We start from the raw sequence: 16,761 nt of genomic DNA, 5'->3' as shown, positions 1-16,761 counted from the left end.
CAGAGCTGCTACTGGGAAGTTTTGATTTTTGCAGAGACTTGGATAAAATAATGAGCTGCATTTTAGAGCATTCATGCTGCAGAAAAGGGTGACTCCATGTTTGTGACTTCTTTACAGTGTTTTTTTTGTCCTGTCAAGAGTTATTAGAGACATTTGGTTTTGATGTCTTGGATTCAAGAAGACAATATGCCATTTTACCAGCACATTTCTGGAAGGGTATGTGGTTCTCCCCACACCCCCTCCTTGCTCTCTGTGGCCTGTAGAGCCTGATCGTTCTATCAGTCGCAGCAGTGTTAGTGCTGCCTGCAGTTACTGATGATTTTCACTCTGTTTCCAATTTTGCTAAAGTAAAACAGAGACATGGAATTGCTATTGGCATTTAAACACAGTAAATAAATACACTTCTGCTCCCAAATAAAGACTGTCTCTGGAGACAAATTTATGGTGATCTCCCATGTAGTCTCAGTGCTCTTTTCCTTGCCTATTTTAATTCCTAGTTAATGTGCAGAGAGAGGCATGGTATTAGAGAGGCTTAAAACATGGAATTTTTCAATTAGATGGCTTTTTCCAGGTTGGACACAATTTTTGAGGATGGGAGGTAGGGAGCTGGTGAGTGTCTGTAGAGGTAGACTGTAAATAAACAACTTAGTAACTTTTTAAATAATACTTTGATCTGTGGTTTGTTTTGTGGGAGGTTTTTTGTTGGTGTTTTTTTTTTTTTCCAAAGAGAGTCTTTGAATGCAGACTGTGCAAATACTTTGAGAATGATCGAAGCTATTAATGCATCATTGATTTCCTCCATTGACTTGTCCATTAGATATTAAATCTCTTCTTTTTAACAAGTGTGTATTTTTCTGTTTCAAAAGCAGCCTCCCACTGTCCCTTGCATAGTGGGAAGCATCTCCTGCTGCCTTTCTGTCGCCTTGCCAGCCTTGAGACTTGGTTTCCAAGGGTGGTTGAACACTTTGGACTTAGCCTGCCTTTCTGCTGGAGTTGGAGGGGTTGGGGAGCAGATTCACCCATTGCATGGCCATCCAAGCCAGTTTAATCTGTCCTGCCTGAACAGCTCATGCTACGATTCTGTGGTTTTGTTGGCAGGAGCAATCCGAAATGCATCTCAGCGGTGTCCTGGATGCTCCCTGTCTGATTTCTTCTGCCCCTCCTCTTTCTTAGGCCAGTTGTAAGAATGTTTTGTTAGATGGTCACTGGTGATGAGGGCTTTTAATAGTAACAACTGCTGTAAAAAACTGCTGAACTGCATCTGTTTCATAGAGCTCTGTGAAACTCTACTTCTAAGAATACATTTCACTTAACCCCTAGGAAACCCCATAAAAATGAGGAATAATCAGCCCTGCACAGAGACTGTATTTTTGCAGTTCTGAAACAACTTGTTGAGCTGCATGCCTGGGAAACAAAGTGATTTGACTCACTGCTTATATTTAGTATCATTACCTACTGCATTAGGTTCCGTCTTCTTCCGAGCATTAATGTTTTTGCTCAGGAAGGTTAACAGGGAAAACGCCCAGCAGAAGGCATTTTTGTGCTTATCGGAGGGCAAATGCATGGAAAACATCAGGTCACTGTGCTGGGTGTCAGCTTGTTGGGGTTTTTTTTTTCTTCTTTTTTGAAGAGTCTGTAGAAGGAGCAGTGTTTAAGGGTGGGGAGAGGATGTCCTTCCTTTTTGGTAAAGCCTGTAAAATTAGAGGAGCTGGTGGATCCTTAGTACAAATGTGACCTGAAATCACAATGCCCTCTTTGTCGTGGTCCAGAATTGTGTATCATAAATTTATGAGATCCCAACCTTCAACTATACCTTGTGGCTCTACCTACCCAAGGGGATATTTTTTCTGGTCTTGAGTATATTTGTAATTGAGACAAAAATTCTAATTGCTGGTTTTATATGTAATAATAAAAATAACATGTGATCTTATATTTCTGCTTGGAAGAAGCTTTTACTACAACTTTCTGTGATCACATGGGAAGCAAAGGGGAGATGCACAGGTTTAAAGTGCTGCTGGTGAAGCTTTCATCTAAAGTTTAAATCTTTGAAGATTGTTTGAAAGCCTTGGCTCAGCTCAGGAAGTTGCATGATTCCTTGTGTTTCTGGAACCAGGTGAGGAGCTGTAATTGGCTTTTCACCAGTGAAGTGTAAAGCATTCTGTTCAGTTTGGTGTGTGACAGGTGAATGAATGCCCCAAACACCAGGGAAGTGGTGTTGAAAGTGGAAGCAAGTAGAAGAGTTGGAGCACAGCTTTGCTGGTCTGAAGCCTGTGTGCTGCTCTCCTTTCTCCTTACAGCCATCTCTTGTGTTAGTGTTGGTCTATCCCAGAAAAGCTCTTCAAGGGGTTAACTGACCAAACTCATCTTTCTGTGTGACCTTTAATGGATCACACATTCAAGACCATTTTTCTTCCACTTATGAGGTTTGAGAAGCTGCAGAGCTGCTCTCACATTTTCCTTTCTGAAGCACGAAGGGCTCTGATTCCTCAGAGTGCTGGGAGCAGCAATGTTTTCTCTCCTTTGCTCCCAAGCAGTCTCATCCTGGGGCTTGTTATTTTTACTACATGGAACCCCTCCGTAACCAGGCTGGGGAGCCTCTGCTGCCTGCAGTGGTCGCTCTGTGCATTGGTGCAAATCCGAAGTGTCCTGCGGTGTCTCCTGAGTTTCCCTGTGATAACCACATCACCCTGCCAAGGAACTCTGTTAATATTCATGTGGTAATCATTTTGGTACTTGGCAGAGATGAGGGTGTTAATGTGAAGCCTTCTTTGGCTGATGGGTATTAAAGAAATGGTTTGTGTTTTGTACTCTAGCAGTGACTTCTTACACTTGAAGAATTAAATTCTGAGTGTCTTTTGGTAGATATGTACATAAAAATGTGTATTGAGGCAGTTAGCTGGCATGTTGGACTGCACCAGCCTCTCCCTCATAAGAAGGATGGAGACCTGTTGGTGCAAGTCCAGAGAAGGGCCATGAATGTAATCTGGAGAAGAAAAGGCTGGAGCACCTCTCCTGTGAAGAAAGGCTGGCAGAGTTGGGGTTGTACAGCCTGGAGTAGAGAAGGTGCCAAGGTGACCTTACAGCACCTTCTGACACCTAAAGGGGCTACAAGAGAGCTGCGAGGGAGTTTTGACCAGGGCATGCAGTGACAGGACAAGGGGGAATGGCTTCACACTGCCAGAGGGCAGGGTTAGATGGGATATTGGAAAAAATCCTTCACTGTGAGGGTGGGCAGGCCCTGGCACAGGGTGCCCAGAGAAGCTGTGGCCGCCCCATCCCTGGAAGTGTCCAGGGCCAGGTTGGAGCAACCTGATCTAGTGGAAGGTGTCCCTGCCCATGGCAGGGGGTGGGTATGAGATGATCTTTAAGGTCCCTTCCGACCCAAACCCAGTCAAGTGAAGGGGAACAAAGACAGAGGGATAATTTCTCAGTGCAACTCTTGTGTGCTAGCAAGGTTTTCCTGGTGAAATGGAAATGAAAGGTTGAAACTGTGTGCAGTTCTTCCACAATGAAGTGTTGCTTTTCATGCTTGGACGGTGGAATGAGGAGAAGGAGCCCTTTGGCAAAAGGCTGCTGGACTTTCACACTGCTTTCCCCTGTGCTCCCTCTCCTCTCTGCAGCTGGCTTCTCTTATGTGGAGGGTTGTTGTGAAACTTCTCCACTGTACCTGGAAAGATTAATGTGAATTTTCATTTTGAGAGCAGCACTGTTTCTTTATTGACTCCAACCCCTTGATCTTGCAGTTAACCTTAAGGGATATCAACAATTCAATTGTACTTTACTTCGATAAGAATTTAATTTCTTGAAAGACTGGGTGAAAAGAAGAGGGGGAGAAGAATCTGCTGTTGCCTTACTAAGAGAGTAACAAAAAACGGGGGTCTTTCAGTAGCCAGCTTTGCAAGGTGGTAATAAAAAGGGTGTTTGAACAGTTGCAGATCTCTCAGTGTTTTAGTTTAGATGTTAAAAATGCCTTTTATGAGATAAGTGGTCTTTAAGAGAAAGATAAACAAAAAGCATAGCTGAAAATGCATAGGCTGGCAGCTCTTCCAGACAGGCACGTCTCATCATCTTGGAGCTAAGGATTGCCCAGCTCCTGGCTTTTTCCTCACTCAGCCTTTTGTCCCAGCCATGGTGGGGCTTGGTTTGAGAAACCCTACAGAGGTCAGGCCCTATCTCATTAGTGTTATCAGCAAAGACACTGCCTGCCAAAGGCTCCAGACCATGAACTACCATAACTGGTGTACTTTCAGAGACAGGAAGAGTCTCCAGTGCTGCAAAGCCATGTGAATCTCAGCCTTTCCTGCCCCAGCTGGATGGGGGAAGTCCACCTTTGGACTTGTGTTTTCCAAGCACTGCATTACTGTGAGCGGGAGGGCTGCTGTGTCTGTGTCCCAGCCAAGGTGAGAATGGTCGCTGTTTGGCTGACCCATGGGGATGGACCAAGACTGCCCTGTCCTTCTTCCCTCTCCTCTCCTTCCAAGGATGCTGGGATGTGGCAGGCTTCCCTGATGGCAGCAGACATGCAGGTTTGGAGAGCTGCTGCTGGACAGAGCAAATGGGCAGAGTCTGTGTGTGTCTGTCTCCCTTCACACACCAGGTAGGACACGCTCCAGAGCCACCCAGCTTGTCACAGTCTGCAGCAGGGTGTCTGTGAGTGCAGTGCTGGACCCAAGTGGCTGCTGCTGTCTCTCTCATGGGCTCTGCTTGCCCTTGCTCATCCTGCCTGCCAAGTACATGGACCTGCTGGGGAACCAGTGGAGTTGTCAAAGAAATCATCATCTTCCTTTGGAGCATTTTGGGTCAGTGCAGCTTGACCTGCCTGCTCTCTTCTCCATCAACAGAGCTTTTGTTGCCAGCAGGGGAGCAAACGTTAGAGCCCTCTGGATCTGTGCAAAAGGGTTTGGTGCATGCTGGTGGTGTGCTGTGTTTGCTCAGAGATGGAGCTGCCATGAGGTAAATGCCACAAAATGGTGGGGAAAGCCACTGGAAACGGAAGGAGCCTGCGGCTTTGTGTGGTGAGGTGGAGATCTCCCAGAACACAAACAGGCTGTGCATGAAACGCTGTGGGGAGGATGCGTTTGACTCCTGCCACATCCCTGCACGCACGCTCACTTCTGCCAGGCTCACCTTGTTCCTGGAGAGCTGGGGGCTGCCTTGTGGGGCAGGCTGGTAGCCAAAGCCATATGCTCTGAGCCTCACAGCATCTCAGTGTCTCTCCTCTGCTCCTCCACTGCCAGGTGCAGCAGCTGTAGCTGCTGGTACGACTTCTGTGGCTTGTTTCTGCATCTGCCTCCCCCTTCTTTGCCTTCTATCCCTGGAGTGACTGGAACACTTTTCATGCACACTTTTTGACCAGGCACTTGGAATGCTTATGGGACACTTCGTCCTGGAAATCCAGGAGACCTCTCCAGAGGAGGAAGCAGCGTCTCCTGTTTGTCTTGAGTTACCCTGTCACAACAATGGCTTCAGAATCTGCCTAATTTAAAAGCTAGTTTTAATCTGATGGGAAGATGTTTGTGTATTTAAAATAGTTATTCCTTGCTGGAGCCACTCCCTTCTTTTGTCCTTCGCTGCTGGACTTTTCGGCTTCACTTAGCGAATCCGCAGTGCTTGTTTACGGCCGAGATACTGGAGCATGAAGAAGGAAGTGGCTCCGTTTAACACTGATTCAGTTCCAGGCTTCCTGTGCGTGTGCATGCACGCGTGTGTGTGTGTGTGTGTGTGTGCTCAGCCCTGCTCCTCCAGTCGCTCTGCAGCCTCTGGAGGAAAAGCCACGGCGCTGGCAGAGACAAGATGCAGGTGTCTTTTTTAACCTCTTCCACCTGGTTTGTGCCTGAGCAGGTTTAGACAACAGAAAATTCCAGTATGGCAAGCCTGATGAGGAAGATGCTGATGCAGGCAAAGACATGGAGTGGTGAGTATGGGAAACATCTTGCCTGATGGGAGAGATAACTGCTCAGAAGGGTTTGGGTGCCTGGGAGGAGAAATGTGGTAGCGAGCAGAGAGCTGTTGGGTATTGCTGCTGTTTCCATCTTTCATCTCCAGTGTGAGATGGCAACCTGAAAATGCCAAAACCTTTGTCCATAGAGAAGATGGCTATCCAGATGAATGTGTGTTTAAAGTCTGTGTCTTTGCCTGCCCTGGGATTTCTGCCTTCACTTGACTCTGTAACAGCAGCACCAGTCCGTCTAATTTAGAAGTTTTGGAGGGAGTGGGGAGCTTGCAGGAGGCAGGCATCTCAGGAGCATTTAAACTGTTGTGTCAGTTGTGACTGCACCAAAAGATGAGGTTGAGAAGAAAACAATGCTGATGAGCTGTAGAAGAAACTATTTTATTGCTTTGTTCCCGTTCTTTTGATTTGGCAGCAGGTATCTGTCTGGATTTCAGTTAAGGTGCTCTCATGTTGCATGGTTACAGAAATTGTCATCAGCAGTGTCGGGTATTTTGGATTTTAAAGTATTCCAGTAGCAGCACCAGCCTGTGCCTGGGGTTTTTCATTTAAATTTATGGTGTTTATCCAGCTCTTAATTGTGCAAATTAGTGTAATTAAGGAGCATGATTATGTGCATACCTGGTGACTGTTTTTAAGAGGCTGTCTCAAATGTCAAGAATTGATTTTATTAGCCTTGTGTCTTTCTGGTGCAAGCACCTTTCTTCATGCTGCTGCTCTGCAAAGCAGACATATCAAACTGCCTCAGCAGGGAGCAATTTCTGCAGTGCCATGTCTAAGGGAATGACTCTTTAATAGGGCAGAAGGCTCTTCAATGACTCTGACTAATTAGGACTGATTAGGTGAATTATCAAAGACTGAAACGGCCCTCCTGAAGCAGGACAACTTCTTTGCTCCAGGTTGGGATAAGGATAGGAGGACACAACCTGAGCCACATGTGGTAAAGTTTATCCGAGTGCCAATTTTATCAGTGTGTGGGTTTTAATGAAAAGTTGGTTTTGGAAATGAGGGCTTTTGTGTGTGTTATTGGCTGCTGCCCATCTCTGCCAGGGCTGCAGCTGAGAGCATGTTTGTGGAGGGGGCACTTCAGGCACAAGCACTTCTCTCGTGTAGAAGTTGCGGACTGGACGTGCCAAGTACTGTGCTGCCCTTTGCTGGGAAGGAGGTCTTGTTGCTGTTCCCTTCTAGCCCAAACTCACTGGTCTCTCCTTACTCACTCAGGAGTTCTCAGAATCCATGAATTTCTGCCTTCAAGAAGAATGGAGATATAACTTGAAACAGAGTAATCTCCTTGATTGCTTTGTGACAGATGTGGTGTGACAAATACAGGAAACTGTAGAGCAGATCTCCTTGATCTCTCTATAAATAGCTTGGGACTTTGGGCAAATTAACCAGTCTTTACTAAAAGAAGCTGAGTGAAAATAAATGTCATAGAATCATGGAATGGTTTGGTTGGGAGGGACCTTAAAGCTCATCTCATTCCAACCTCCCACCTTCCACTATCCCAGGTTGCTCCAAGTCCCCTCCAACCTGGCCTTGAACACTTCCAGGGGTGGGGCAGCCACAGCTTCTCTGGGCACCCTGTGCCAGGGCCTCCCCACCCTCACAGGGCAGAATTTCTTCCCAATATCTAATCTGATCCTCTCCTCTGTCAGTGTGAAGCCACTCCCCCTTGTCCTGTCACTGCATGCCCTTGTCAAAAGTCCCTCTCCAGGTCTCTTCCAGGCCCCTTTTACTTGCTGCAGGGGTAAGGAGAATGGAATTATTTTAGTTGAAATTTCACTTAAAGAAAAAGTCAGTCTGAGAATTAACGCAGAGGTGGTTTTTTTATAGGCAAGTCTAGCAGATATTAAGTGATTAGAGCACACATTTGCCTTGTGTCCATACCCTGTATGCATTTCTTCAGAGAAGTTTTAGTCCATCAGTGTTTGAAAGCACAATTCATTGTTGACAGAAACACAGCCAGTAGGGCAACATGAAATAGCCTTGGCTTTGATAACTTTCAGCACGATTTCGGAACCCCTGGAGAGCTGTGTTGGTTTTTTTCCTTAAATCTCATTATTTACACTGCTGGGAGGTGTGTTAAATGGGTTTTTTTAAAATGCCTGCAGGATGTTAGGAAGTTGAGGGTGCTGGGAGAATGGGATGAAGGGAATGTGATCCTGGAACAAGTGTACCCATTGAAAAAGCACTTGGACAGGGTGTGTAAATATTCTGCCCCAGGCAAGCCAGCCTGGTTTCTGCATTTGGGGGGTGTTGAGTGCTGAGACCTCAGTTTCATAATCCCAGCCTGCTGCCCAGATCTCCACACTAGTCCATGGATAAAAGGAACACAGTTAGCAGTCAGATGGAAAAAGAAATGGCACAGGAAGGAAACATTATAAAGAAGCACAAAGGACACTTACAGTATTTATTTTCCAGTGTTTATGGGGTGGGTAGCAGCAAAAATACAGATCTCCACCTTAGTTTAGTCTGTGTTGTCACATGTAATTTTGGCAGAAAAAGTCTGCTGCAAAAAGAGGCTGATTTTGTCTTTAGTAAGTAGTCTTTGATGACCATTCTTCTTTATTTGACACTTCTCATATCATTAAAAAATAACATTTTCATCCATTCTTAGTTGCTAGGGAGAGACTTACTTGAAGGAGATCTGAAAGTGATCATAGGTTTGTGTGGTCCAAATTCATGCATTTGATTAGCCACCAACAACTTAGAGCAGCTTTCAGAGATTTCAGGATTAATGAACTACATGAAACATCAGACTTTAAAAGGGACTTCTAAGAGGTGACTTGTGTATAAGAACAGATGTGGTCACATCCTATTTCAGCAGGGTTTATATTCCACATACATTGAGACAGTAGGTTTTTTAATGACCTCTACAGAATGTATTGTTTTCATATAATGAAATATTTTTATTGACTCCTATTAATGTATAAATATGTTTAAGGTTGGTTATGCCAGAGAACTTGTGAGCACTTCATGAAGTGGTGAAACTGAACATCCTAAGGTTTTGATCTTTATTTAAAACAAAAAGGTTATAAAATGTCGTGGTCAAAGTCAGCAAATGGCATTTTGCAAGCCTAACAAATGCTGCTGGATTTATCTCTCCTCTCCTGAGATCTCTGCTACTTTTAAATGCTCTTTAATTTGTCTGTCTGATGGTGTACAACTGCGGAGAAAATGCAAACTGTTCTTTGGATTTGGAATAAACTGAAATAAGCTTGAGCCATGCCCTACCTGAAGAGACATTTAAGTCAACTGAAACTGGTTGTTCTTGAACACTGTTTGTCTTATAAAATATAAAAATACAAACTGGATGGAAAACTCAACACGTTAGAGAACAGCAAAGCGACAAAACCGTAATGAGAAGGGCTCAGCTAAGCAGTATCCTTTGTTTTTTAACTGTGACACCCCTTATTTCAGCTGCATCCCCACAGATGATGCTGCCATATCACCTGGGGGTTCTGCCGGGTGACAGTGGATGCAGGAAGCTGTTAAATGAACTTTCAGGTTGTCACATCAAAGCTCTGAAATAGCAGAAAAGCAGCAGCCTTAATGGTTGCACCATCTTTACATTGCTGTCTGGTAAATAATGGCAGCACCAGGGATCTCGGGTAATTTTATTGAAGCGTCAGGAATATCTTCTGTCTGGAGTGCTGAGGATGAGACATCAGGGACCTTTACCTTTCTGTAGGGCAGTATGGCTGCTAAGGGTGGTAGCCCCTGAGCTGTCGTATCAGGACCCATGGCTAAGGGAGTTTCAGGATGGATTTGATCACCTGAGTGCAGTGACATTTCTGCTGCCCATTCAAGTGGACATGTTCTAGAACAGGCTTACCAGGAAAAGCATCTCGTTTAGTGGCAGTCCTGCAGCACAGGTGTCAGCAATATTCTAAATAAATCTGTTCTGCATTTATCAGTGCTGCATTCTTCTCTCATGGAGCCATCAGAATTCTGTCTGCAGAAAGGCTTTTAATATTCTTTAAAAAAAAACCCCAACAAAACAAGAAAGAAAAAAATCAGTTTAAAAATAGCGTGGTATTACCTTGTATGTTCATTGTTCTTATGAACCTCCTAGCCAGGCACAGAACGTTGTGTGCTATTTCCTCTGCAGACAGATAATTGCAGGAGGGAGAGAAAATTGAGCCACGTAAAATAAAAAAAATTAGCAAGCTCCTATTTCTGTTTGCTGGGAAACTTAATATATATTTTCTTTTAAATATTTTTTTGCAATAATGAAAACATTTTAGCCTCTCAAAAGCAAAGTTGGATTAGTAATAAATCACTTTGTCAATAAATTGTATTGCCTCTGAGGGTACCTTCTATTGAAAGTAACCTTTTTCCTATTCTTGTATCTCTGTATCTCCCCTTCAGTAAGGGTCTGCAAGGAAGCTGCTTGTATTGTTCCAGTCACTTTCCTTGTGGGTAAATCTGCAGTCACTTTCTGACATGACAAAACACTAATTATTGCTGCTGGTGTAAACACTGGAAGTGTTTGGGTTCACTCGTCAGTGTATTCTGTTATTATTGTGATTAAATTTGTAATCCTGAGGGTTGTTATCCGATAACAGTAAGAGAATTAGTTTAGAAAATGCGGTTTCCAGTTTCAGTTTTAGTAGGGCCTGAGAGGAGATAACAAATTAGATGATAGCTTAGGTAGTAGGAAGAGTGAATTTAAACTGAGTTTTGCAAGTACTGGAAGTAACTCTGGGGCTGAAAGTTATAATTAGGCTAGCCAGAAAAAATACAAACATTAATTTCCTCCTTGTGCCTGTAGATTTTAAAGTTTTAAAAGTCCCTGTGTGAAACTTTTGCCATGGCCAGGTACTTTCTGGGGCAATCACAGGCAGCAGCCAGCTCTTCTTTGAGCTAAATTCAGCTTTTTCCCGAGTAAGTGCTTTAAATAACTATCCTTGCTAAATTGCAGCTTTCTACCTGTCAGATTTCCAGAGCTGCACATCAATTCTCAAATGTGTATGGCGAGGTAATGGCAGCATTAGACCTGTCTGTGTCAGAAACTGCTGCACTGGAATCTCTTTGCTGCTTCTTTGCTCCTTCTGGAATCTCTGGAGTTAAGCTCTTGAGATAATGAACACATGTTTCTTCCTTCTCTTCCCTTGCCCTTCCTCTCTCAGTCTTGTTTCCCCTCTTGTTTCTGGCTCTGTGTTTCTGAGCTTTAAATGCCCATTTATTCATCCTTTAGCAAGGCATTGTGTTATGTGTCACTATCCTCTTTTGTATTGCTGCATAAACTCTGCCTAATTTAACCTCTAGTGTAGTTTGTGGTGATTGGCTTCAGTCATTTGACAAGGAACCCTTGCATTTAATTGTATTGCATTAAATAATAGGAAAAGAATGTGAGAGCAGTGATTTCCCTTCCCCCTGCCTTTCTCTGGCTTTGGTGGGATTACCCAGAAATTGCCACCTTCTGGTTCATTCAGAAGTTCCCTTAATATCTATGTAGTACAAAATCTAGAGATCTTAATGATAAAAGAGCTGCAGCTTCTATTTTAATATTCTCTCATTGCCAGCTTCAAAAAGAGTGAATGTAAGTTGGTGTTGGAATAGAAATGTTTTGCATTATTGAATCTATTGAACTGTGATTCTTTGGCTAGTCTAGTTATGATTATAAGAAGGACTTTCAAAAATAGACTGAAAGCAGAGGTGCAGGTGGATGAACTCTCCTGTTCAATTCAGTGATCAATCCCTGTAAATGGGAATGGAATGGATATGGACTATTCAGCTGTGAAAAGTACAGTGACTACAACAGGAAAGCTTGTGTGATTTAATCCATTTGTTGGCTGTGTTTGATAGTTGTTGCATGGGAAGAGCAGAGGAGAGTGAGAGGGAAAAGTAACTGAAAGAACCCAATAGGGTAGAAGAATGAAGGACAGAAATAAACCCAACTTTTTTCCCCAGTGAATGTGACAAAGATTCTGAATAAGAAATTGGTGTGCAATCATCTCTGCATAAATCATGCACTATTTCTGGAAAACTTCTTGCAGACTTCAAATTCCACTGCAGACTGATTAGTTAACAAAGGCAGTTTAAGAGGTGTCTGTGTCCTCCCACCTTTCCTTACAGGTTCCTTTGATGAGACACTTGAAACTGTGGAACTGTAAAACCAGAAGAACCAAAGTGAAAGGTTTTAAAGAGCTCAGAACAACCAAGTGCTCCTACAAGGGCAGCTCACAGCCAGGGCTCCTGCAGGGTACAACAGCCCAGTGGGAGCAGTGGGTTTGGGATTTCCTGGCCTTTGCCTGTACTTCTGAGAGCCAGTAAATGTCAAGTTGATTCTCTCTGGACTTCACAGACTTAGTTATCCTCCTCTGTCAAGATGACCATTTCAGCTTTGCAAAGTCAGTCTCTGCATATCTGAATTTCCACCTAAACCACAAAGAAATGCTAAATTGGGTGTACGTTCTACCCTTTAAATGTGGTTTAGTGGTTTGGCAGGAAATGTGAATTTTTATTCACTTGATAACAAAAGCTGTTTAATTTAGGCACAATGAAGGTTTGCAGAGCGGTTGGGATTTGGGGGGAAAGTGCTGGGAGATCTCGTACCCTGTCTTGTGAGTACACAGTGACTCATGGTGCTGGCTCTGGGAACAGAGCATTCCACTTCTCAGCTGCTTGGGGAACATCGTCTGTGGATGATGGGGAGCAAAGAAAATAGAGACAGAAAAGCTCATGCCTTCCGTGCATCAGAAATACAGCCTGTGCCTAATCTTCAGTGATCCAGAAAGGAAAGACTTGAGATGCAGACTCAAAAGAGATCTTGTTAAAGTAACTCTTTATATCTGAAGACTGTATAAGGGTTATTTTACATATCACCAACAAAATTTTTTTTTAAGTGTAAAAGCAACTGTATATTTACTGTAGGGCAGTAAATATCTGTAGCATTACCAGCTCTTCTCAAGCACTTTGGTATCAGTGATTTCTTGCTCATCTGTGAGAGTCCAAATCCGAAAGTTAGATGGCAGATGTGCGTCCCATGGTGACGTTGCTGTGTCTGGTAGATGAATTTATCATAGAATCCCAGAAGGTTTGTGTTGGAAGGACCTTAAAGCTCATCTTGTCCCACCCCCCTGCCATGGGCAGGGACACCTTCCACTGTCCCAGGGTGCTCCCAGCCCCATCCAACCTGGCCGTGGACACTGCCAGGGGTCCAGGGCCAGGCACAGCTTCTCTGGGCACCCTGTGCCAGGGCCTGCCCACCTTCATAGGGAACAATTCCTTCCCAATAGCTCATCTAAACCTGCTCTCTTTGTAAATAAAAGTTCAGTGAAGTTTTATATAATACAAGCTGAGACCCAAGACTTCTTTCTAGTTTAATAATTAAATATTCAAAACCTCTTTATTGAAATGGTTCTCTCAGTGGTCCCAGACTGTCTTGCCCACTTTCTGTTCTGGCTCCTGTGTTCATCTGGTGTGAGAACTTCAGAAGTATGTTTGACAGGCCAGGTAAATGCATCAACAGATGCACTGGAAAATCCCCCAGACCAAACCACAATTTATTAAACTCTCAAGGTGATTTGTTAAGGCTTATCTTGGGGATTGGCTTTTTGTATTTAATTGCAGCAAATTATATTCCTTGAGGGGTTTATATTTTAAGGAGATAAACTCAGATTTACCCCCCCCCTTTTTTTTTGTCTTCTTCTACAGTTTATTGCAGAGTAATATTCAGTTGTCTTCTGTCACTTTTCTAGACAGTTGAGAAGGTAAAAGAAGGACTTGATATGCTTGACAGCTTTTCAGACAGGAAGAACTTGGTTTTGTTTTGGTTTCAGTTGTCCCTAAAGGTGTGTTTGTACAGGGTGGTGAGTTTGGCCCTTGTTGCTGGACGTCATGCCAGCTGCACGATGGTAAAACCACAGCAGCTTCTCATGGGTCTCAAACTGTGTGTCAATCCCGAGCACCAGCACCTTTTGGTCTAAAGCTGTTTGTGCCTGGCACTCTGGTTGGGATGCAGGAGGACCCAGCTGCTCCAAAGCCAGAGCCCATGGCATTGGTTGGAAAGGACATTTTTCTGTGTGTTCCATCACCTTTCCTACTTCTCCGTGCCTGGTGTGAGCAGGAGAAGCACTAACTGGGTCCCTGTGTCCCCTCCTTCCCCCTACATCAGGCTTGCAAGCAAGGAGAGAGTTGTTCTGAGCTTGGGGATCTCTTCCTTTCATCCTTCCTTCCTGTTTAACCATTGTTACCCCAAAATTCTTCTGGCTGCTGCTGGTCAGAGAAGAGACTATTTTGCAGGTGGCTTGGCCAGTTACTTTTGGTCCAGAGATGAGAAGTGTAGGAGGAGCTTTAGTGACTCTTAAGACCTGACCTGGGTTTTCCAAGTTAAAAAAAACCTGGATGCATTAGTATGGAATAGAAGTAAACAGAAAAACTCCAATTTTGCACAGGGTTGACTTACAGGGCTTTTTCTCTGTTTGTAGCATTCCTGATGTTGGTGTTGTCCTGCTCCATCCTCGCTGGCTGTGAAGTGAGGAGGGAACAGGAAGCGAGGACCTTGTGTTCATCTAATGAGGTGGTGTTGGGAATGCCAAATTCTGAGGATTTCCTGGCCTTTCTTGTTTTTCTGGAAAGAAGAAAACAAAACTTTAATAAGACATAAAATCCTTGTCTGTCTGCCTCTTCCCTTGCCACTCCCCACCACTTCTGCCTTGAGCACCACACGCCTGGGGTGGGATGTTTCCAGGCTCTTTTTTGAAGATATTTATAAATAAGTTGAGGTCCATATGTTTGTTTTTTCCCAAATGATTTCTTTACTGTAAGTCATTGTATTTCTGTGTAATTGATCTATGCATGGCAACTTGCATCTAGGGAGGGAAGTTGCAAATGGGTTGGGTCTGTGCTGTGCAAACATGGAGAAAGGAAATAAAAAAATAGTTTGACGATAACCCTAATAATGACAGCTGGGGAGAGCAACTTGTTAAAAAAAATACAAGTTAAACTTGCCTTGAAACAATAAGAATAAATGGGATGCATAACTGTTACGGACTAAAATAGAGCAGGGATTAGAGGGTACAGATTTCTCTCCTCTAGCCTCAGCCTGCCCAGCAAAATTTGGCTTATAAATATCCATAGATCAAGGAGGGCAAAGACACTTTAAGATGTGAGTATTTTTAGCAAGAAGGAAAAGCATTTCGGCGGTGTTCCTTCCCATACGTTGTGGTTATAAATCCCATGATCTTGGTGTGCCTCACAACAGATCAGCATTTCAGGTTCGGTGCCCTCAGTGCGTAGATTCTGTTTCCAAACACAAAAGGGGGGAATTCTTGTTTTTTTACGTGCTTTGGGAAAGAGGAGAGGGAATACATGGCTGGATGTGTGCTGCAGGCAGGAATGTGTGGGGGAAAGATAGGAGCCACAGCAGGGCAGGGGGAGCAAATGCCCTGCCGTGTCCCACGTAAGGAGATTAGGTTAAGACTGCAGCCTGGACTTAGCAAAAATTAGAAAGGATAATGCTGCATTTATTCACCCAGGTCTAGCTTCTGTAGCACAGTGACAAAACAAAATAATAATAGTCTAAAAATATAACCCTGAATAGAAGAACTTTCTCCTCCTCCCTTTGCCCCGTGCTCCCTCCTCCCTTCGTTTCCTGCTTGGGCACCCGAAGTTGGAAACTTAGAGTGGGTTTTGAATGGGATTTTTCTTCCTCCCCCCGTGCCTTCATTTGAAAAGAAATTCAATTTTTTTTTTTTTTAATTTTATTTAAAAAGCCGGTTTCTGTAGCAGTGACTCAGTCCTGCAGTGCCTATCTGCCTTGTGTCAGGCATGGGGCTGTCTGGGGGAAGCAGAGTGTGCACATACCCAAACTGTGAGACAAGCTTTGAAATTGCACCAAGTGCACTCGGAGCATCAAATGTGCCGGATCATGCTGTGATTCCAGTAACAGCCAGAGCCCTCTTGGCTCCCAGTGGGAAAGTGGTCATGCTGCTCAAAAAGGGGAGAGAGGCCAAGCTGCACATTCGTTTGGATAATTAGGTAAACAGTAAACAGGAGAAGGCCTCTTCTAGTCAAACTCCATTGTTTTTTCCTGAAGTTCTATATTTAGATTTGGCAACCAGATTTATCCCAATGGTTGATGCGTTGTTTAAACAAGGTCACACTGATGTGTGTGCGTGTTTATCTCTGCTTAACTGGATTGCTTATTTGAAGTAAAAATACCTCCAAAAATATTATGCAGAGCTCTTGAAAACTTGTGTACTCGTGGCCCAGAGCACATGGTCTTTATTAGAAAATAGATGCAATTATTCACGTTCGGTTTTGCAGCTTGAAGTCCCAAGGGATTTGTACATAAAACTGTGGAGATTTGATTACATCCTGATTTTATGTCTCACTGGTATATGAGTGTTTCATATGCGTAAAAACCTTTTTATAAGGCAGAGATTATAACAAGTTCCTAAGTGAAGTCAGACGGGTGCTGTCCTGTCTGTTGGAATTGGAATACACATGCTCATTAATTTAGTCTAACTCTGGTAGTTGCTTGTGTCTTTATAAAACCCAGAGTGCCTTTGTGTTTTATATTTAGAGCAAATATTCTGGACTTGTTGGCAGGTTGGCTTGAGACTTCAAGGTACAATTTCAAAGTCAGACTTTATTGTTCACAGCAGTTCCATGCTGCTTGGTGAGGATGGAGCATGGTTTACTAACAGTGCTAGTGTGGTTAAGGTAAAAATAGCAAATATCAGCTCATTTTCCCTTTTACCGATGAAGTGAGAAAACAACAACAAAAAAAGGCATTTCAGAAATGTCAGCTTGAGAGGATTTTGCTCTAAGCAAGAGCATGCAGTTCTGGGGGTGTTTAC

General features: G+C 43.7%; 1 protein-coding gene across 4 annotated transcripts in view; it reads left to right on the top strand.

Moving 5' to 3' along the window:
* The window catches only part of RASAL2 (RAS protein activator like 2), a 159,559-nt gene that overhangs the window by 32,681 nt on the left and 110,117 nt on the right, over nt 1-16,761 (top strand). Inside the window, exon 1 of one of the 4 annotated variants that reach the window (XM_069022362.1) lies at nt 5,679-5,914. The exons of the other annotated variants lie outside the window; for them this stretch is intronic. Coding sequence (XP_068878463.1) covers nt 5,866-5,914 — 49 coding nt within the window. The 5' untranslated portion in view covers nt 5,679-5,865. Of the gene's footprint in view, nt 1-5,678; nt 5,915-16,761 lie in introns of those variants that run through there. 4 annotated transcript variants of the gene reach the window in all.

The sequence above is a fragment of the Aphelocoma coerulescens genome, chromosome 8 (assembly GCF_041296385.1).
Source record: "Aphelocoma coerulescens isolate FSJ_1873_10779 chromosome 8, UR_Acoe_1.0, whole genome shotgun sequence".
Lineage (NCBI taxonomy): Eukaryota > Metazoa > Chordata > Aves > Passeriformes > Corvidae > Aphelocoma > Aphelocoma coerulescens.
The sequence above is the reverse complement of the archived record's forward strand: the minus strand, read 5'-3'. Positions and strand labels throughout refer to the sequence as shown.